Genomic DNA, 23691 nt, shown 5'->3' with positions numbered 1-23691 from the left:
GCTGAGGCTTGCAGTCTACAGCTTTGCTTTTGCTCTCACTTGTGCTAATTTTCTTCTTTTTTTTTTTTATCTTCTTAGCTCTACTATTTAGCATCGTTTTTCTTCTCACTTTCGCCAAATACAGTTCAACCGCAAAATTACAAAAAATTCAACCGCAGCATATGTTTAGAATTCCGGTTGCAGTGTTAAGTGTTGACAGGGGAATACGTAGCTAGAGATTCCAGCGCCCGGGGACAACTGAAGAATTTGCACTCCTTTCTGTGGGAAAAGAGTGGAAAACATTTCATTAAAAAATTAGCATCAGTGTTGGAGACAGCTGCTGCATGCAGACGATTACTTAACGGCTGGGTGAAGTCGACAGAAGAAGCGCCGCATTTGATTGGACTATTTTTTATTATTATTATTTTTTTCTTTAACTGCGAACTAAGCGGGGAAATTCCCTTTTTACTCAGTTATGAATGCACTAGTTAGAGTAATGTAACGTTTTCAGCTTGTGTGAGATATCCATATCAAATCTTTATATTAATAATCCCTGTTGTGATTATTTAATTTGTAACCTGCACGGTGTAGCCCTGAGAGTTGCAACATAGTAAATCTGGCGTCCGCTACTTTATATTTTTGGATGAAATATGGATATAAAAGTCTTGAAAGCAAAACGAAAGTTGCTGAGAACAGCATTTACGATATGCTGCAACGATATAGTTCAGAAGATCGAAAACAAAAGTTTAAAAAGTGACGAAGTCAGTACGTTGTTTAAACAGATTCAAGAAAAATTCACACGTTTGGGAGCAACTCAAGAAGAAGTTTCGAATTTGTTGCTAAGTGATGATGTCCTTAAGTCGAATATTCCGATGATTTTTTGAAAGCAGAAGAATATCGAGACAAGTTCTGCTTCATTTGTTCGCTGTTAGAAAGTGCAAAGAAGGAAAATTCGGTTACGGAAGGAACAACAACCGAGCAAAAAAGGAAATTCAAGCTTCCGAAACGTGAATTGAGGAAATTTAGTGGAGAACCGAAAGACTTTCTTTCCTTTTGGTCCCAGTTTGAAAAATATTCACAAAGATCATTCTATTGTGGATGAAGACAAATTTCAATATCTGTTACAATGTGTGGTTGCAGATTCTAATGAACTTTTGGTTCAGATTTATGTACGGGATCTACTTTCCATAGTAATGAAAAATGCTGCTAGTCGGATTAAAATAGATTTAACTGTATGATTAAATTGAGAGCAAGCTTATGGTACTCGAAAGCCTCGGTAGAACTAAGGAAAAATTTGCAGAATTTTTGGAACCACTTGTTGAGTCCTGTTTACCCGAGACTGTTCTTCGTACGTGGGAAAGAAGCCGCTCGATAGAAGATACTGCGTCACAGCAAGATAGTGCGCGTTCTTTGGATAAATTTTTGTGCTTTCTTCGAAACGAAGTACAAAGTGAGGAAATGATTAAGCTCGCTCGTACCGGGTTGGGAGCTTCACGTTCTGCACATTTGCGTCCAAATTGTGATGATCCGGGTTGCTTTACAGCTGCTGCCTTGATAAATTTCAAGACAATACAGGTAGGCGAAATTTACGTTGTATTTTTTGTGCGAAATCCCACAATTCTGCCGAATCTTCATTCAGATTCCAATGATTCTTCAAGTGACTCTAGTAATATCCTGCAAGGTGCTAAAGTGTCAAGATTTGGACGTGTGATTAAGGTGCCTCAGAAATTATATCTCTTCGATCAGGTACTGTATGTCTTTGAGCCAACCTGAAGTCGACTCAAAGAGGGGAAGAATGTTGGAGACGGCTGCTGCAGACAGATGATTACGTAATGGCTGGGCGAAGTCGACAGATGGAGCGCCGCATTTGATTGGACTATTTTTTATTATTCTTAATTTTTCTTTAATTGCGAACTAAGCGGGAAAATTCCCTTTTCACTCAGTTATGTATGCACTAGTTAATTTGAAACCTGCACGTTGTAGCCCTGAGAGTTGCAACAATCAGTTTGGCGCCCCTTGGATGCTGTGCCCGGGGACAGACGTCCCCCTTTCCCCAACCTAGCTACGCCACTGAGTGTTGACATTCATTTCTCTAAATTTTTCAGTCTTCTCTTAGTTCATCATATCAATGTTCAGTTTTCTGAGTGACATGATGGCTTCCAAAACCTTTTTTTTATTACTAATCTTTCCTGTGTTAAATTTATTTAATAAATATCACGTTCTCCGCCTTTACGCCACATAAAATTCAATTTAAAAGCAAAATCTTAAAATACTTAACATAAAATATTTAAAAACAACATATCTTTGGAATATTTTATGAATGGTATTGCACGTTGGAGATAAAAGGTTTGCCACTGCTCCCTTTCAAATAATTTAGTTTGTTAATCAAAAATTCATTAATTTTCTAGAATATGAAACCAATAATAATAAAAATTATTTTACATTCTATGAAAATACTGAAAGTTTTTATTTAGACTAATCATAAATTAAACACATTTTTGTTATTTAAATCAAGCTGATTCAAAAGTAAAAAACGAATATTTTAAGAACTGCATCTATTGCTTTCAAATAGCTTAATTTGTTAATCCGCAACAGACAGATTCAATTTGAATAAATATCATACATTCGAGTATATTGCCGAATGGCAACAGACTAGAATGAAAAGTGAAATGACGTATTTACAGTGGTTTGACTCAAAGTCGTTTTTCGAGATTAAAAGTCCTTTTGCGCTAATGAATAATTTTTTTTTTAGAAATGCAAGAATTATTCAGCTGCATTCGTGAAATTTATATTGAGCTGGACAAATCGGATATTCTTCAGAGAACAACCTTGGTGGCGCCAACTTACTCCTTCGTCGACATTGCTTTATGTCAACGGAAGTAAATATCATGTGAGGAATAGGAGCAAGGCCAACTAGACATCTAATTAGCCTTGATAGGAGCTAAGGAGAAAAGAAAAATATGTGGGGGAAAGGGGGATTAAGATGTGTTTATATTCACAAATTTTTTTTCTTGTGTTTATATTCACAATTTGTTTTGAGAAAAGTAAGCAAAATTCATAATTTTTTCTTACGCTAAGAACTTATCAATCAGGACTCAAATTCAGTTGAAGCCCATCAAATCCATTCTCCCATATATACACTACACCGCACAATGAACCAGGGCTTTATTTCTAAAATCAGATGTGCCGGAGCCTTATGGAAGGCCATCAGGAAGAAGAGAAAATATAAATTTAAAATGACTCATGATTAAAATAATTAAATTAAAATTAAAATTAAATGAAACTAAAATTTAATAATTTTTTAATTCATGATAAATAATTAAATAAAAGAAATAAAATATCTGACTTCATCTTATCTGAAGCTCCGTCTGGAATTAAATTTCATTCAGAAAACTAGCAATAGCTTAGACGTTTCCCAGCTGAATTCAAGCCCTGAATATACGGCATAACGTACTATTTCGCTGGATGAGAGAAATAAAAACCATTCTTTTCCCAGCATACCAATACAGAAAAAATCAAACCACTAAAGCGGCACTAATGAGAACATAGAGAATGATGGAAAAAATACGAAAATATGAAAAGAAACTTTAGTGGAGAAATGTAGCTTTGAAAACAAAGAAAGAAGAGTCTTAATCTTTTTGACCGCAACGCCTTGCTATAATTCTAGCTGTCAAGCAGAATGCGATTGGACAAAAAAAATTTCCTATTTGATAACAACCTGAGAACAAATGTCAGGTCTGCAGAAATGAAAATTTGTGTCCCTCGTATTGGGTTGCACAATTCAAGTCTGCAGGAGCTCTGATGTGAGAGATCACTAGCGCTGGAAGTGCACAACCTGGGTAATCACTCTTAGTACAAGTACTTTCGGGAACATAACATTTTACCCGCTCGCATAAATGCATTGCACTACTTGTAAAATAAGCTTTTGACATGTAGATGAAAGATTTTCTTTCCTTAAAAGTGTTAACACCTTCTTCCGTCTTTTCCCCTAAGAAAGACAGGCTTGCATTCGGAAGTTATAATTGACTTTTAACGTATATTTATTTTTTAAATGAAAAATTTTTCCCGTTGCAACTGTGTTCCATTTACATAAAAAAATTGCCGGCTTGAATCACCATTTAGCTCAGAAACTGATAAGTACTGGGCTCCGGAGCAATTTAAGCTGTGCAATGAATACAAGCCAAGCTGTGCCATGAACATAAGCCATAATATTTATTCTTGTCATCGTCTATACTTTTCGATACCATCACTCTTCTTTTAGAGTAGGCCTTGGCCCCTTTTAGACTCGCGAATACACTTCCATTCCGCTCACATTCTTTCTAATTATGTTGTCAGAACCCAAAGCTGTTCTCCTTAAGTACACAATAGGGGTATACCATGATACTGCAATTTTTATTGCACTGACGTTTATTCAAGGCAGAACCAGAGCGTGCAAACGATGCTGTGACACTGGGTCGTGGGCTTTAAAAGCGGCAAAATTTTTAGAATGTAGAGGAGGCGCTGGGCAGCAGAATTTAAAAGCGGCGAAATTTTTAGAATTTATTGAGGCAGCAGACAACAGACTTTGGGTCCCATAGAAATTACAAGGGCGGCAAAATCGCTAGCGCTGACCCTGCTCTTGCTACATTTAATATAAACGAAGCAATATTCGTGGAAGATGGAAATTATAATTGGTTCAATAAAGGCTCATAAATTAATTTCGGATAAATTAAAATTTTTTACATCGAAGTTTCGTCATCACTCCTTTTTATGTTATATGTGTTGTGCATCCATGTTATGCAAACAGAACTCCCCAAGCAAGTCAGTTTTCACTAGGGAGTTAATTAAGCAGTCTATAAATTTGCGATATGAGCATGTTATGATATGCATCTGTCGCATGGCAACATTTCCTACTTACTTCTGGCAACACCAACTTCTTCTACCATTTGTATCTGCAACGTGATAATATTTACTGATGACAGAAACATATCTTTAGTAGCTTAGAAAAGACGAAGGGGAAAAATATGCGCAGAGTGGACGCACTCAAATGATTAATTTTTACTTTTAGTGTTAAATGTTGCCACAATTTTTTATATTCGTAATATTATTTATGTTTGGGATGTTATTTGATAAAGATATCTTGATTTATTGGTAAAAATGTTTTAATGCTTGGAGTTGTAAAAAAGGTTAAAAAATTTTTGTGAACTTTTTGCTTTTCTAGTATTTAAAGTATAACTTTATACGAATTGTTTACATAAAACTTTTGACTCAGTATTTGAGAACGCTGTAAAATATCAAAATGTCTAATTATTCTTGGTTTTGAATCTGAGGCTGTCAACAATTTTTAAACCAATTTAAAATGGAATCCTAAGTTTAAATACTTTTATTTTGAAAAACTGGTAAGACATTATTTTCATATATTTATAATTGTGAATAAGATTCCAATAATACAGTCCTCATTATTATGATCTAATTTCATTATTTTCATTCTGTGAACTGTTTTGAAGTTAATTTTTAATATATTATGAGCTGAATGAGCTTTAAAGCATGAGTTGTTATTTTTAGTTATTGTTTACTTTAATTATTATTTGATGCGATTTAATCATAGTATATGGTACACACGAGATATGGCGAAATTCGGGAGCTGATAAAGTTTAAAAGCGTCATTTTGGTGTTAGTAACAATTTTCAAAATCGCGCCATAGCCGTATTATATACTAGGATTTTACTCTTGTTAGTTTAGTTATTTTACTCTTGTTAGTTTAGTTATTATTTCCAGTGTTAGTAGTGACATAACATCTCGACAAAGCTTTAGGAATTCTCATATTCGATTTGCCAGAGGATCTAGATAATCGGGGGGGGGGGAGCTGTATAATAAACTATATTCCACTTTGTATGTAAAGTAAAGTATTGCATCATTAAATTATTATTTGTTTAACCCTCAGAGCGTTACGAGTTCAGCACTGAAATTTCAATGCTTCTCAGAGTGCCATGAATAAACAGCGTTTTCTTGATTATAATTAAAAAAATGACTCTTTTTTTTTACCTGTATCTTGGTTTGTGTTCTTCCAATATTCTGTAACATATTTACGTTGCTACGCTACTAATATAGTAATACCAATAAGAAATGCAAAAAAAACCTGGCGCATAAAATATCCCTGCCTGAAGATGCACGCGCTTAAAATGTTTTTCAGTTATTCTGAGAGTTTCACTAATAAAGTTGGTTATTCGATTAAAAATGGCGAGATTTATTTAAAACTTCATTACAGACGTATACAAGAATAAATATCTCTTGGTAGTCGTTGGCATGGAAAGATGAAACCAGCCTTTATTTAAAAACAAAAGAGAAGTGAACCTGAACCTGAATTTAAGTTTCAGATGAAGAGAACCTGAATATATGAAGAATAACTATATGTAAGATAAGTGAATATTATAAGAGAAGCGAATATTATAAGAGAAGTGAACCTGAATATAAAGAAATGTGTCACATGAATATAAGTTTTTATGAATACTTTGCCATTTTATATGAAAATGTTTCATCTTATTATTGAATTCAACTAATAGAACGATATTCTAAGTTTAAGCTTTTGTATTAAAGCGTCAAAATATTTAGCCTGATTACAATAGAATATTTATAAAATTTTATCTCTTGTATTAGAACGGCAAATTTATTAGAATATTTCTATTATAAAATTTGAGCTTTTGTATTAGAGTGGCAAATTTATTACTTTAATATTAGAATCGTTCTATTATGAAATTTGAGTTCTTGTATTAAAGTGGCAAATTTACTATGTTAATATTATAATATTTCTATTCTTAAATTTGAACTCTTTTATTAGAGTTCTAAATCAAGAATTTTGTTTTGTGCATTAAGTTATTGAATGAATTAAAATATTGAATATTTTGAAATATATTTATTTACTTTACTAATATTTGAAATATTTTTATTTACTTTAGTATAATTTATTAACAGCAAGCTTCGCAGATTTTTGTTTAACGGATATATTTTATTTCATTAAGTGTTTTAGAAAAAAACTACGTTGCATCATATTTGAATTTCTAATTTAAAAAGAAGTCTAGATTGAGCAAAATGATTTGAATTTTCAATATTGGCTATAAGCCTTTTAAAATTAATTTTGAAACGCTGTCCAAAAGTTTTTCTGTTCCTAAAAATGTCATTTCTTGCCAAGGGTAGAAAACAAGATTTAATAGAGGTAGTCGAAGAATTAGGTGAGGAAGTGCCGCTAACTAGTAAGGTTCCTGAAATTAAAAACATAATCAAAGTCAATCTTATAATGAGGAAGAAGTTAAATTAATTCTAAACCGAATAACTGCTGAACTTCTTGCTCAGGAAGCGAAAGAAAAACGTCTGGCTCGGGAATCAAAGGAATATGAATTTGAAATAAAGTGGATTGAATTTCAAAATGAAGTAATACGAGCTAGATTATCAACAGCGAATATAGTAGAATCAAGTAGCAAAATATAGTTGGTCATAAATTACTCCAAATTTTGACGAGAAAAGGGATGAAATAGGACTATATTTTGATAAATTTTGAGAAAAAGGATGAATTGGCTCAGGTTCCTAAGAAAGACTGGGTGGCTTATCTTTTGGGTGTTTCACCTACCGAAATTTCCAATATGTTAGCCAGAGAACCATCTGAAGATGCAACTAAGTACGAATATGTGAAAAATCTAATCTTAAGAAGATATAAACTAAGCAGTGAAGAGGTGAAACAGTGCTTTTATCTACATCAAAAGACTCCTGGAAAATCTTGGAGAAATTATGCTCATGAACTTTATGGTTATTTTTAGGAGTGGACTGCGGATTTAGAAATATAAGACATTAGAAGACATTTGAGAATCTGAAAAATTTAATAGTTACCGAGTAAATTAAATATAGGGTTCCATTGGAAGTAAAGGATCATTTTCTCGACTAATGGATGATATTAAAAGTTCATATGAACTAGCAGAAAAATTAGACGAGTATGAGTACATTAAACAGAGCTTTAAGAAGAGAAATCCTAGAAACCAAAATTTAAAAATTCACAGTTTAAATTTTATAACAGAATATTTAATTATTTAATATTATATAATATTAATATTAATATAACAGAATATTTAATAATATTAATATTTAATTAATCTAATAACAGAATATTTAATTTTATATGTTTATTAAATGTTTGTTTGAAAAGCAGTTGTACTCATTTGGTCTGGTATCTTATTGTATTTGTTACAGATATGCTTAAACAAATTTAATGTATTTAAACTGAAAATATTTCTTGAAAGTTCGATAAAAAAAAGTTTCTTTGAAAAGTTCCCTGTGAGGGAAAGAATTTAAGACTGTAACGTATTTACGATGCCAACGCTACCAACATAATACGAGTAAGAAATGTAAAGAAACCATAACATATCCCTGCTAAGGATGCACTCTCTTAAAATGTTTTCAGTTATTCTTTAAGTTTGACTTTGACTAATAAAGTTGGTTATTCGATCAAAAATTGCGAGATTTCTTTAAAACTTCATTACAATACATCCACCCCGAAATCGGATACATTAAAAGCTGGCAGAAAATTTCATGTGCAATGAATACGAAAGTCACCTTTCTGTACGGAATTTTCCTACCATAACCCTGAGAGAGTTAGTAGATGTGTAGTCATATGTGCTGACTTCTACGCCACATCACTTTATTTGGTGACGATAATGGGATCCGGAAGATTAAGTTATGTAAACAGAAGTAATCGAGTTTTTAGCAGAGGTTCTCTAAAGGTCAGTTTGTAATTGAGTTAGCATTGTTTACTATTGGTACAATTGCCGAATATGATATTCAGGACTCATGGGACTTCAAATAATAAATTCTTCTTAGAATCTTATGAAACTGACGAAAATAAGAATAAAAAAAGTCTTACGCAGCTAACAGTTTATAAAATTAAAACGCCTGTGTCACCACAAAAGCAGTCGGAGAAAACTTTCCAAGAAATAGTGACTGTGGTTAATTAATTCTTTCTTGCAAAACCATTTATAATGTATTGCTTATATCAATTTGATAGAAGAAAGCAAAGGTGAAAGCTTAAATGATCGTGTAATCGAATTGCGCCTTTTAGCGGTAAAATTTTATTTAGGAAATTCATTAAATGAAAGCTTAAGCGATCCTTTATTTGTGGAGTAAGTTCAAAGATTGTTTCTTCCGGAATCGAGATTGTATTAGAAATTGCAGTATTAAAAGTTTACGCTAGAGAAATTTCATTTATTCGCAGAAATTTAATTTGCAGAGTAAATCCCGCTTTTTTACTCAGATTTGATTGATTATATAAATACACTCTTGCGGAAAATTAAAATTTGTACATTTTGTCTGTTTTTTAGAAAAGTATTAAACAAAAAATACTAATTATGCTGATATTGAGACTCTGAATATTTGCATAAAGAATTATGCAAATATTCAGAGTCGAATACCGAAGCATGCATCCGAGACACGTAAGTGTCTGCGGACCTGTGATTGTGGAGGGAATATGAGCGCATGAGGTATTTCGGCAATTCGGTATTCTCGTACTCGTTCACGACGTTGGCCGCGTTTTTCGCAAGAGTTGAGTAAATTTTATAAGGTATCATATAAAATGAGTAGCCACGAGTGTATGGACGACGGAATGAGATGCAAAATTATCGGTAGAGTAGATGCAGACCAATAGAGCTGATAGCTACAGAGCCCAATGTAACGCTCAGTGTCGTCTGCAAGTTATGGAAACAGTTTTATGACACTGAATTCAAACCTGGGCAATGTCGACCAAGATCCATAACCACGAATGAGGATTGTTATTAAACAATTTCATCACTGTGACACAGGACTGCTACAACTCCATAGCTCTCACATGAGCTATATGCTGCGAATGGAACACCCAGTTTCATGATCTATATGAAGTAGGGCTGTATGCCAGAAGAGTCCCCCCCCGGGGGTTGACCATGGAGGTAGGAAAGGGAGGAGGGGCCATTCCGCGCTAGAAGTGAAGCACTGCTTTGAAGCTTGGGTCACCAGACGGGGCGTTCTTTGTTTACATTCAGAAGCTCGCTTGACACGATTTTGATAGTATTTCGACACACGACAGTTCCATAGAAATCGAAAAAGGGACACTCTCGCATGAAAGAAACATTCATAGTGTGATGGATAATAGCAATTTGTATAGTTTACTGACATTTACGCAAAAATCACATCTTGGTTATTTTTCGATAACTAACAACAGCGATTTTGATTATGAATTTGTTTTATAAAATTCTAAGCTGTTGTACTACAAAAATATAGATTTTAAGAAAATTTCTAAAAAAGATCTGCCAAAATTTATTTTCTAGAAGATTTGAAAAGTTTGAAACTTGATGGCTAAATGTAAATATAAAATTATGTATGTTAAAATATTTGTAATTAGGCACATAGGTCAGATAAAGTTTTTATTAAATAGATTAACGCATGCAAGGGCTATCTGCCTAAAGAGAGAGATGCCATCGTGGAGGAATTTTGAAGAAAACTGACCTTTGAGTGGGTATTAAAAATAATACTTATAATTTTCATTCAGATTATATTCATATATAATTTTTATGTAAAACTTTCGGGTGTATGCTAAATTAGTGTAAATTACTTTACACGAAAAATATAGTGAATGCACAGAAATTAAAGATTTGCACATGCCGGAAATGAAAAATAGGAAATATGTATGGGTATTTATGCATGTGCTTGCAAAAAGCATGTACCTGCCTTTGGCAAAATACTTAAATATTCACTAAATTATTTATAAATGTATTTGAAATGAAGAATTTATTCACTTATAAACAACTGTGAAAGTACTGTGAAGAAATCTAATGATTAAATGTATCTAATTTATAATGATTATAAATGTTATCTAAATATATAATAACCTTAATATTGAATTGTAAACATAAATTGAAATTCTGTTGACAAATACGGTATAAAGCTATTTAAGCAAGAATTGTTCGTATTGGAGAGCAATCTGTTAAAAGGTATTGTAAAGCAAATGCTATGAGATGCGCACTTAAGAACGTAATAAAGAGTTTTGGAATATGTATTGTTGAAATGAAGGGTAAAAAAAAAATCTGATAAGTATAATTAAAAGAATTATTCCCTTATTTTATAATAACTCAGTTACAAGTTTTAAATAATACTTAAAAAAAAACTTATTTTATTCCCTTTCAGAAATGTTCAGAGAAAGTCAAGTACTATTTAATACCTATTTAATTATTAGGAATTAGCGAACTAATAATTCTCTAATTTAAAATGAACCGAATATAGCATTAGTTGTAAATTGACTTACATTTTTCGATTTAAAAGATGCCTCAGAAGACAAAAAATCATGTCATATTTAAGAAAGTATTTTAGGAAAAGCTGTATAAATAGAAAAGAATTATGCATAATTTTAATATTAATAATACAATAAACTTTGATCTTAATTTTTGTACCTTAACCGAATAAAATCGAATTACCTTAATTTTTTTTCTAATGTAATTAACGAAAACTTGTGAAAATATTTCATTCAAATTAAACCATTCTGAGAAAACTGTCCTGTGAAAAGTATAGCATTTAATTCCGTTCAGAATGAAATGTTGTTTAAAAATATGTTGTTTTCACACACTTAGGACTCTGAAGTGTTGTAGAAAAAGAAAATATATACATTTATATGTATATTTACGACGTAATTACAAAATATTTACATCCGAACGCGTCAAATCCCATTGAACTCAATGGTAAATGACCCAGTGTTTTGGTCACCACGTAGGGATCGCCGGTGCTTCAGAGCAGGGTACGGGAGAAACTTGTTTAGGGCGACTCCATCTTACTTCCTACCTCCATGTGAAAATCTTGTTTGGAGACCATTTGGCGCCCCTCTGCGAGCGGCGCCTGGGGCATCATACACCCCCTTGCCACCCCCTCGCTACGCCACTGTGGCGAAGATAACATAAGCCTTAGACCAGACCTTAGTGGATCACCGTGAGTTTTATAGATGAGTCGAGATTCTACCTGGACTCTGATTCTCGGCGTACTTGTATTAATAAATTTTTACTGAAAAAGTAGGAAGGAAACTTAAGCATTTAAAAATCGAAAATGAGTAAAAAATTAATGCAACTTATAGCACTTAATAGAATTTTAAATTTTAATAGTTAATTAACAAAGATTATTAATAAATTAATGTTTTTTAAAAAGTTTTACTGATAAATTTTCATGAAAATTACAGTCTAAAAATGTTTAGAGAAAGGAAGATAAGTAACTGCATGAGGTTACCTATATATAAATTGCTTTTTTAATTAATTACCAAATTATTTTCTTTCGGGTTTGTTAATCTGTTATTGTTTTGTTTCCGTTTATTCCTAAAATGCCCTTAACATTTTCACCCTCTTTCCTACTTACGGTCCCAAATCATTATGCGAAAATGCATTTATAAAATTTTAACATTAACCTGAAAAACGCATATGTGCGATGTTATCATCATGCCATGATTTGTAGGCACTTTATTTTTTACCACGATATTTTCGACTACGGTGTTTTTAAACTGCTTTATTTTCGACAACGATATCTTGTATCATGATGTTTTAGAACTGCGATGTTTTCTCTTTGCTTTCTTTTCTCCCACGATGTTTTGTACCACAACGTTTTCGCCTTGCGTTGTTTTTTCAGCGACGATTTTGCCATGATGTTTTCGGCTGTAACCAGATTTGGTTATTCCATTTAATTAAATTTGGTTAAAACCATTTTCCTATGAATTTATGCAAAATGGAAGTACCGAAGTTTCGAGTAGATGCAATGTGAACTAGATCTTTGAGTTTTGAACTAACACTACATATCATTAACTTCTCGTGTATCCATTTAGAACACAGTTCTTCATCTTTTTATTGTTTATGGGTACTTTTCGGATATGCATCTGCCACGTATTTTGGCAGTACTATAGTAATAATATGTATGTGTGTGTGTTGTTTAATTCTTTTTTTTTGGTGTGTTTAATTTTTGTTTGTTTTACACACATACACACATATCTCCCCCGGATGGCGCTATCGTTAGCACTCGGCATGTTTTGGGCTTCTCGTTCACAGTTGCCAAAAAGTGTTGTAGGTGTGTAACGGAAAAGTAAATGTTTATCTAATATTTTAGATGAAAAGTTGATCTTAGCAAAAGCAAATTATTCATCCCTATATTTGTGAAATAAGCAGTTTTAGTACATTATTTTAAATCTGTGCATGAAATATAAAATTTATTTACTACATGAAATAAAAAAAAAAAAAAATTAGAACCTGAAACAAAAGTCATTATGGGAGTGTCGGTCTGGAAATTGATGGAATTGTTATCTTTCTGTTATAAAACTATTTGAGAATTGCTTTTCTTCAATGAAATGCAGTTAATTGAATCTGGTAACTGCGTTCTGCTCATAAGAATGAATTCAGTTACGTGTAAAATGAGAAAAAGGGAATTATAATACTCTGTGTTGTTGAACTGATACATTAATAATTGCTCTTGCATCAAGGCTACTTAAAATAGATTCAGGAAAAAGTCATATTTGAAGTTAATTTTTTGTCCTGAATTATTCCTACATCACTATGTATATATTTAAATAACATGTATACTTCTGTTCGTCTATGTGAATCATATGTACAAATTTAAAATAACTATTAACATTAGTAAATTCATTGTAAGCAGTCAAGAAAATAATCATTCTTTAATTAAGTAAACAAAACATATGATAGACATAAAAAACATATGTTATCCTAACATTATTTACTAAGTATATTTACAGTAGAAATGAATAAACAGATGATATTTTGTAAATGATATCAGGTTTATAGAGGACTTTAAAATATATATAATTAATGATTTTAATTTAAATTTTATTCCTGTGAAAGAGCGTATCTCATGTTTTTCTCTTTATTAACACTTCAAAGAGGTACTATTTTTTCAAATTAAAATAAAAACATGTCTTGGCAAGACAAAAATCGGAGATCTGATAATGGCTCTGAAAGAGACCGAGAAAGAAAGGAAAGAGTTTGGAAGCAGTATCAGCCATCTTCCTTGGGGAATGCTGCCACTGCGAGAAGTAGATTTTTAATTTATATTCATTGTATCCTATGGCATAGCAGATTCTCAGATTGTTACCATTTGACAAAGCAGAAAATTTTTAATTTATATTTCAAACATAATTAAACTTCATTGATTAATAAACTCAACTATTTAAAAAAAATAAACGTTTTTTAATAACTTAAGGTTTCATTTTGTTTTGATATATTTAATTTGAAATGTAATAATAAATTGATAATTATTTACTTATATCTGCTCTCGTTCATTCTGTATTTAAATGGTGATATTTTGCATATTTAGAAATTTTGCGTATTGCATGGATTAAATTTGCAAATGCGTACATATCTTTCTTATGCAAAGTTTGCATTCTGCATAAGACAGACCTTCTTCAGACTATTTCGAAATGCTTAGAACGTTTTACCAAAATTAAAGCCAATCTAAGTTTTAAATTTTGATGAATCTTAATACTCAAGATAACGTGTGTTCTCTCTATGGAAAGTTAAACAGTTTAAATAAAACAATTGTTACTCAAAAGTGATTCAAAGAATTTCTTGAATCTCTTTTAATCGTTTATTTTATACATATATTTGTCTACAGATAATTAGGCTGAAGAAATTTAAATAGAAGAATTAAGTTTGTAAGTTCCTTTTCTTTCATCGATGGTGGAAACTCTAATGAATGATGACTACCGTTCGATGAAATTTATCCTTAGAGGTTTATCTGGAACATTAATCATTCGAGTCAGCATATCAATATCTTCATAATGGTATTCCACTTTAAAATTTCTTATTATCTGTAAAACAACATAAATTTTATAAATAACTGTTACATAAAATTTCTACAACAATGTAGGGTACAGAATTGGTATTTTGCTATTGAATAAATGACTGGTTATATCAGTAGTGAGAAAAATTTCATCTATGACAGTTGATTTTCATATTCAAATGAATACTGGGTTTTCGGAAGAAAAAAGGATGAAAATGGAACTAAGCTCTTTGCGGGATTCGGATCACATACCCGCTAGATGTGTCTATCGCTTAACACATCTAGCTGGCATTATATTATTTATTATTACAATCAAGCTAAATACCTAAACATGGTGAAATTACTAGTTACTATAAGTTATGTCTCTAAGTAGAGCGTATTCCTGTAGAACTTATATGACAAGAAATTTGAACTAGATACGATGTTACTTTGCGCTCTGTGAATTATGTCAGTTATCCAATTTCACTTCACTATATATTCTTTTAATAGTAGATTACAAAAATTGGGAGGAGAAGGAGAGAGATTAAAAGCCTAGAATTTTCTTAGTAACTGAAGTCATTTAGTAACTCAGATGCGAGTGTTAAGAAATTAACCTTAATGTAGAAATATTCTTAAGTTTTCAAGGAATGAGACAACTGAAGATAATGGTGTTGGTGTATATAATTATGGCAAAGCACACTAGGGCTATCTGCCTAAGGAGAGGAATGGCTTCGTGGAGGACTTTCTAAGGGAAACTGTCTCGCATACATGTTACACATGGGGAAAACCACGAAAACACCCATGCACCCAGCCCGTTCGCGGGATTCGAACCTCGGACCGAACTACCAGCGTTCAGCGACTTTACCGCTCGGCCGCTGGTGGGCCCAACTGAAGATAATGAGCTTCAGTATACTAAATAAAATAATTAATGCTTTGAAGCTTAATCCACGCATTAATTTTATTCTAGTGAATCTCTATGACTTGTATTTAACTATTTTTTTTTAATATTATTACTTCCAGTAGTAGGCTATTCAAGAATAAAAATAATAACCACAAGTTCAAAAGAAGTAGCAGTATAAGAGGGACAAAAGAGTCAAATACAAAATTAGGTGACAAAAATATAAAAAATAATTTTTTGTTCATTTCTTCGCATTTTAATACCGCTACAGAACCACGGGCTTGAAGATAGGTTTAACATTTGGCACCGTCCATTTTTACTTGGAAGTATTTTTTATATGTAAAGTGTGCTGTAAATAAAATTTGTTGACGAATATTCTACAGACGCAGTGATTTCTCTTTGAATCAACAATCTTTTAACATTTTAATATTTTATATTTTTCAATATAAAACGTAAAACTGAAATAGAATTCGTTATACAGAACAGCAATACAGCATTCGATTTGCATTTCTTTGAGTTAAACTGCAAATTAAGAGTCAGATACCTTTAAAACGTTAAAATATATAAAACATATATCCCAATTTAAAGCTCAATATCTTTATAACTGAATGGTTTTTGATCGCGAAATTTTGTATACTTAATTCAATATCCTTAATACTGCATTTGGTCTTTTACTTTATGTTCCATCTGTTAAAATATTTTAAATAAGGCAAAAATGAAATACCCTCTTCCTCATCTATAATATATATTGCACGTAGCATTCATTATACATAAACAAATTCTTCTGCTTAGCTGAATTTTGTTTCAGATTAAAAAAATAATAAATGATTAAAATGACCTATTCTATAAATAATCTAATTATATTTTCTTAAAAATAATATTTTTTCAATTTTGTAGCCCCCAATCAGTTATATTTTGACATAAGGCCAAATGTAATTTCTAAAGGTTTTATGCGAAAATCATAGTAGTAGGCCATAGAGAGTATATGCAATTGATTAGAAGTAGAGAAATTATACTTCCGAGTAATTTTTACTAAAAAAAAAACAGTTATCTTCAAATCCTATTTTTGATAGCAAGAAATGTGAAGAATCAGCAATGACCTCGCCGGGACTCAAACCTCAGACCTCTCGAATACGCGCCGAGTGTGCTGGCAATTACCTCACGAAGGCATGGTAAGGATGGCGAGAGAAATACCTAATACACTCCCCCTTTTAAAAAGCAACTGGTGATTAGGGAACTTAATCGCCAAATCCTGGTGGTGAAGAATCATCATTCACCACCTTTTTAGTTCGGGGGCCACTGTAGAGACATTAGATATTTTTGGTAGCTGGAAACGTGAAAAATCAGCAATGCTCTCCCCGGGACTCAAACCTCGTACCTCTCTCGAATACGCGCCGAGTATGTTGACCATTATATCACGAATGCATGCTAAGAAGGCGGGAGAAAAAACTTATAATATTAATAAAGAAGTAAAAAATATATATTTATAGGTTACAGTTTGTAAATAAGCATAAGTATGTATTTAAATAATATACCATAAATAATCACGAGAATTTTAGTCGGAGCAGTTAAATTTACGCTTCAAAATTTCCAAGCCATTTCAGATTTACACTGAAGTGACAAAAGTCATGGGATACCTCCTAATATTTTGTCGGTCCTCCTTTTGCCCGGCGAAGTGCAGCAACTCGACGTGGCATGGACTCAACAAGTCGTTGGAAGTCCCCTGCAGGAATATTGAGCCATACTGCCTCTATAGACGTCCATAATTGTGAAAGTGTTGACGGTGCAGGGTTTTGGGCACGAACTGACCTCTCGATGATGTCCCATAAATGTTCGATGGGATTCATGTCGGGTGATCTAGGTCGCCAGATCATTCGCTGGAATTGTCCAGAATGTTCTTCTAACCAATCGCGAACAATTGTGGCCCGTCGGCATGGCGCATTGTCATCCATAAAAATCCCATCGTTGTTTGAGTATGTGAAGTCCATGAACGGCTGTAAGTGATCTCCAAGTAGCTGAAGGTATCCATTTCAGTCAATGATCGGTTCAGTTGCACCAGAGAATCTCGGTTGTTAAGTTCATGCCATGTGAAAACAGCCCAGACCATTATGAAACCACCACCAGTTGTTGACAACTTGGGTCCATGGCTTCGTCAGGTCTACGCCACACTCGAACCCTACCATCAGCTCTTACCAACTGAAATCGTGACTCATCTGACCAAGCCACGGTTTTCCATTCGTTTAGGGACCAACCGATATGCTCACGACAGTCGCTGCAGGCGATGTCGTGCTGTCAGTAAAGGCACTCGAGTCGGTTTTCTGCTGGCATAGCCCAAGGAAGACAAATTTCGCCGCACTGTCCTATCGGAAACGTACCTCGTACGTCCCACATTGATTTCTGCGATTATTTGACGCAGTGTTGCTTATCTGTGAAACACTGACAACTCTACGCAGACGTCGCTGGTCTCGGTCGTTAAGTGCAGGTGGTCGGCCACTGCGCTGTTCATGGTGGGATGTTATGCCTGAAATTAGATACTCTCGGCACACTCTTGACCCTGTGGATCTCGTAATGTTGAATTCCCTAACGATATCCGAAATGGAATGACCCATGCGTCTAGTTCCAACTACCATTCCGCGTTCAAAGTCTGTTAATTCTCGTCGTGCGGCCATAATCACGTGAAAGCGTCTTCACATGAATAACTTGAACACAAATGAAAGCCCTGCGAAAGCACTTCGCATTTACACATTTTCTACGTGATACTACTGCCATCTGTATATTTGCATATTGCTATCCCATGATTTTTGTCACTTCAGTGTATATGTAGCTTTAAAATTTCATATGCTAGAAGCACAACTGACCATTTTATTCAGATGCAATCTTTATACAATTAGCCAAAATTTCTTGAAATTCTTATCAGCAAGTTTAGAGAAATCCTAGACAAAAATCAAGTTTTTATGAAATCTTTAAGTGAAAAAGAAATTGCTTTGGAAACTAGGAAGTAAGTTACTTTCTCAAAATTAAGCTATATATAAATGCATTTGCTAGTTAGTTAACTTTTCTATCACGCATAACTATATATCTGTATAAAACTGTATAACGAAGTATTTTATGTGTAGTTCGAAAGGTTTAATAGAAGAATTCACTGAAAAGCGAATGTTAAGAAATACCGTCTGGACTGTATGTTCATTAAACCAGAAGACGGTCTGGTCGTTAAAATCCAGGAACAAGAAATAGGTTTTGCCATAATTTTAATGATACAGCGAATTTTTACAAGGGATTTGTTTCTAAATGTTTGTTAAAAATATAATTTTAATATAAGAGCAGGAAAAAGTACGGATATTTACGAATCATTTAAATAGTTTGACTTCTTAATAAATATTTGTTTTATTATTGCATTTTCCCATTTATCCTGTAGGGTTTATATTTATTTTAACTAACATTTATTTTAAGTTTAAACTATCTTTCCTGTCAAGCCCTGGAACTGCCAATGCCAGAATATGTAAATTTGAGTAGAACGCGCAAGCATTCAAATTATCAGCGGAAGTATTCTGATTTAAATAGAAGGAAACAAGTTCGGTGTGATATTCTTACTGCACGAGCGCGGAGGTAGTTAGCGAGAATTGAAGAACCCCGCGTTGCGGCCTATGTGCTCGGCGGGAAGTAGTGGTAATCGTTCCAGTGAGCTTCAAGTCTGCTGAATTAGCAGCGGTATTGTAAAACGCGGTGAGTTAGTTATTTTAGAGAGCCTCGTAGTTAGAATCTTGTCTTTACTTTCTTTTCAGGTTATTATTTTTATTTGACTGCCGAGTTGGCACCGTCTGTAAGCGTCAAGAGCACGCAATTGTAATTTATTACGTTGAATAAAAAGGGACTTAAACCCTTCACAAGACTCTATCTTTTATACAGTTTCCACAGTCACCCCTTGGTTGCGTGCAAGTTGGAGGCGCGCAACGTTATATTGGCGCCCGAACACTTATCGAACTGAAATGGCCGAAAATTGGATGGAAGCCGCTGGACAACACCAAGAAATGACAACTCAGTTAGAAGGATTTGGATACCTGGTCCAGACTTTGAGAGCGTCAATCAAGCCAAACGTCCATTTCGACGGAAAAAATTCGTTGTCGGTATTTTTAGAAGGTCTAGAAAACCACTTTCAGCTCTACCCGGTGCCTGAAAGACAAAAAGTTGCCATCGCCACATCAGCACTAAGGGGACAGGCCGCGCTATGGTGGAAAAACATAGGAAAATTTCTACTAGGTGAATTTGGAAGCCCGACATATATATTTGACAATTTCAAAAAATCGTTAGTAAAGGCCTTCCCCATAGTGAAAGATCGCGCACGGCTGGAAGCCGAACTATATAGTTTCTACCAACGGGATACAGCAGAATTGACGGACTTTATTTTACGAAAAATCAAGCTAACGGATATGCTGTATGGAAAAAAACCCGATGCGGAGATTATTGAAATAATATTACCAAGATTGTTACCCGCTGTCCAAGACTACTTTGAAATTAGAAACCCAAGCACATTTCAGGAACTTTTCGAATTGGCGGTGAAGTTTCAAAATCGCAGAATAGCGGAAAAAGCGAGAGGGGAAACATATTCTCAACATACCCGAAGGAAGGAGGAAACCAGAAATGGAAATCGCTCATATGGGGGAAAGAACTATCAAGCTAACGCATCGAAACTCGAAGGTCAAGGCCCAAAAAGAAAATTTGAAAATAAGCATCCGCGTACCCAGAAGACACAGATTGAAAGGAAAGCTTTAAACGACTAGAGGGGCCTGTGAAAGGGAGGGTCCAGACCCCGGAAGTTTTAAAAAACCCTCAAATAGACATTTAAACACGGTCATCATAAAAAACTCACAGCTACCAATTATACAAGTCCTGGTTGGCGATGTACCAGTAGAAGCCCTCATCGATACAGGAGCAGAAGGAAATTTTATGAGTGAAAAGTTCTTCAAAAAGAATTTTTATAGGATACGACTATTTAAAACCAAAAATACGGAAATTATAGCGGCGCAAGGAAAAACATGTCACTGCATCGGGAAATTATCATTAAACTTACAGGTAAAAGAGGAAAATCTCAAAGTATTAATTTTTGTGGTGAAAGAACTACAACACTCTCTTATTTTAGGTATGGACTTTTTAAGGGCCGCGAGGGCCAAATTAAATTTTCAAGATAGTTCCGTGGTGTTGGAGATGGACCAGAGGGTGGTGGAACCTGTGGAGACACCTGAAGTGGACCTTAGCCATCTGAATGACCATGAAAGTAAAGCAATACAGCAAGTGGTGAGTAATTTTTCTCATTTGTTTTCAGAAAAACCAGGAAACTGCCAAATCGTGACTCACAAGATTCAATTAAATGCCGAAAAACCTTGTAGGACTAAACCGTATCGTTATGATAAACAAAAAGACCTAATCATCGAAGAACATATTCAGGAGATGTTGAAGAATAAAATAATAACGCCCATAAATAGTGAGTACGCGAGTCCAGTCGTACTATGTAGGAAAAAGAACGAGTTTCCTCCTTCGGATAAAAGGGCTTGGAGGTTTGCTATCGATTACAGAAAACTAAATAGTATTACTAAATTTGCAGTTTACCCTTTGCCGGTTATAGACGAGATCATTAGACAGATCAAATCGACAAGATATATGTCTACTTTGGACTTAACGTCTGGCTACTATCAAATAGCTATGAGACCCGAAGATATACACAAAACCGCGTTTATAAGAAAATCGAGCACTTATGCACTTTTACGCATGCCCTTTGGGTTGTGTGGGGCCCCATCAACATTCCAGAGAGCTATGGACATTGTTCTAAAGCCTGTCCTAGGAAAATCAACTTTAATTTATCTAGATGATATAATTATAACGAGTAGTACGTTGGAACAACACATTAATGACCTCGAACAAGTTTTTAAATTATTAAAAGAGGCCGGTCTTACAATTAACGCCTCAAAATGCAAGTTCGCAACTAAAGAACTTAAATATCTCGGTTATAAAATTTCGCAAAAGGGTATAGAAACGCAAGATTCAAAAATAAAAGCTATTAAGAATTTCCCACCGCCCAACACCGCCAAGAAACTTTCTTCTTTCCTTGGATTATGTTCTTACTATCGATCTTTCATAAAAGATTTCGCTAATATTGTTGAACCACTCTTAGTAATCAAAAGTAAAAAGAGTAAGTTTACGTGGACAGCGGAAGCTAACACAGCTTTTGAAAGATTAAAAGAAGCGCTTATTAATGCCCCTGTTTTAAAATTCCCTGAGGGGTCGAAAACCTGGAAATTGCAGCAGATGCGTCAGACTATGCGGTGTGTGCGGTTCTTATGCAAAATAACCATCCGCTGGCATTTTTTAGTAAAACATTGAATCAGACACAAAGGAATTATACAGCTACAGAAAGAGAAACATTAGCCGTATTAATGGCTGTACACAAATTTCGAGTTTATTTCGGCAAATCGCCAGTAACAGTCTTTTCGGATCATGCGGCTGTTGGCAGACATTACTCGGGAAAAAACCTAACGCCCAGGTTAATAAGATGGGCTTTAAAACTCCAAGAATATAATATCACAATAAAATATAAACCGGGTAAGGAAAACAATGTAGCTGACGCACTTTCTCGTATAAAACTGGACGATGAAGGAAATGAACTTAAATGCGCTATGTTGACTTCAAAAATTTTAGATTCTAGAGATACGGTTATTACTGAACTGAAAGCTGATCCTGAATTTGGAAATATCTATGCTTATTTAAAAGACCCCGAAAGCTTCGAGCACACAGATATCGATGCGATAAGAAATAGAGCAAAAAACTATGAAATAATAGATAATTTATTATTCTATACGAAAACAACAAACGAAAATCTTGAGTATAAGCCAGTCATCCCAGCCTCGCTTCGATTAAGCATTTTGAAGGAGTTGCACGAAAAAAATAACAGCGGGCCACCTAGGGGTCAGAAAGACTTTAAAAAGTGTACGCGAGGCGGTATATTTCCCGCAATTATGCAAAATAGTAACGGCGTATGTCAGGTCCTGCAATCAATGTCAGTTAATAAATGATATTAATTACAGCCCGGCCGGGTACTTAAATAGCATTCACGCTACATTTCCGAATGAAATTTTAGGCATAGATCTCCTTGGTCCCTTCCCCCAGAGCGAGTTAAATAAAAATCGTTTTCTTTTAGTAATAGTAGATCATTTTTCAAAATGGATAGAAATTGTTCCACTTAAACGCGCGTCAGCCAAAACAGTCGCAGATGCATTCTTACACAGATACATTTTAAAATACGGTGCACCGATAAAAGTTATTAGCGATAACGGAAAACAATTCATTAGTCAAATATTTGAAAACATATGCAATGGACTTGGCATACGCCATATCAAAATGGTTCCGTATAGACCACAGACACTAACATAGCAGAAAGAGTTAATAAAAACATAGTAAAAATAATTCGCAGTTACGTGAGCACACATCACAAGCGCTAAATGAATTAGCTTATGCTTTAAGAACGGCACATCATGATACTACGGGAAAAACTCCAGCAGAATTATTTTTAGGCAGAAAGTTAATTACGCCTTTAGATAAATTATTCTTTGTGCAACAAAGAGAGCAGGAGTTTAAACAAAAAGATGTGCAAAAGCTAATTGATCAGGCGCTTAAAACCTCGGATACGGCAAGAAATAGGCAGAAACTATATTACGATAGAAAACGCCGTGAAGCAGATTTTAAAGTTGGGGATAAAGTATTGAAGCGGAAATTTTCTTTATCAAGTGCCCCAGACAATTTTATGGCAAAGCCAGCTCCAAAGTTTGAAGGCCCCTATGTAATTCAGGAAATCAAAGGAGTAGTCTTATATCTTAAGAACGAGAGAGGGGAAATCTGTAAAGCAAGTCCCGACCAGGTGAAAAAATACTATAATCCAAATGATTTTGAAATCCTTAAAAGTTTCTTGTAGGACTCAAGTCTAAACGAAGTAGAAGAATCAGAGACTACAACAACTATTCCACCACCCAAGAAACAGAGAA

The 23691-nt window shown here is 34.0% G+C and overlaps 1 protein-coding gene across 2 annotated transcripts in view; it reads right to left on the bottom strand.

The window, feature by feature from the left end:
* Positions 1-14554: 14554 nt before the first annotated feature.
* The window catches only part of LOC118187833 (putative cytochrome P450 12a4, mitochondrial), a 34272-nt gene continuing 25135 nt past the window's right edge, over positions 14555-23691 (bottom strand). For both annotated transcript variants that reach the window (XR_004758025.2, XM_035358114.2), the window contains one exon: positions 14555-14812. Coding sequence is in view for 1 of the 2 variants with exons in the window: in XM_035358114.2 (XP_035214005.1) it covers positions 14705-14812 (108 nt within the window). In the remaining variant the exon portion in view is untranslated. The remainder of the gene's footprint in view (positions 14813-23691) is intronic.

This window comes from Stegodyphus dumicola, chromosome 6 (assembly GCF_044657685.1).
Source record: "Stegodyphus dumicola isolate Sdum_Otavi_A_Nest chromosome 6, ASM4465768v1".
In the NCBI taxonomy this organism is placed as follows: domain Eukaryota; kingdom Metazoa; phylum Arthropoda; class Arachnida; order Araneae; family Eresidae; genus Stegodyphus; species Stegodyphus dumicola.
The sequence above is the reverse complement of the archived record's forward strand: the minus strand, read 5'-3'. Positions and strand labels throughout refer to the sequence as shown.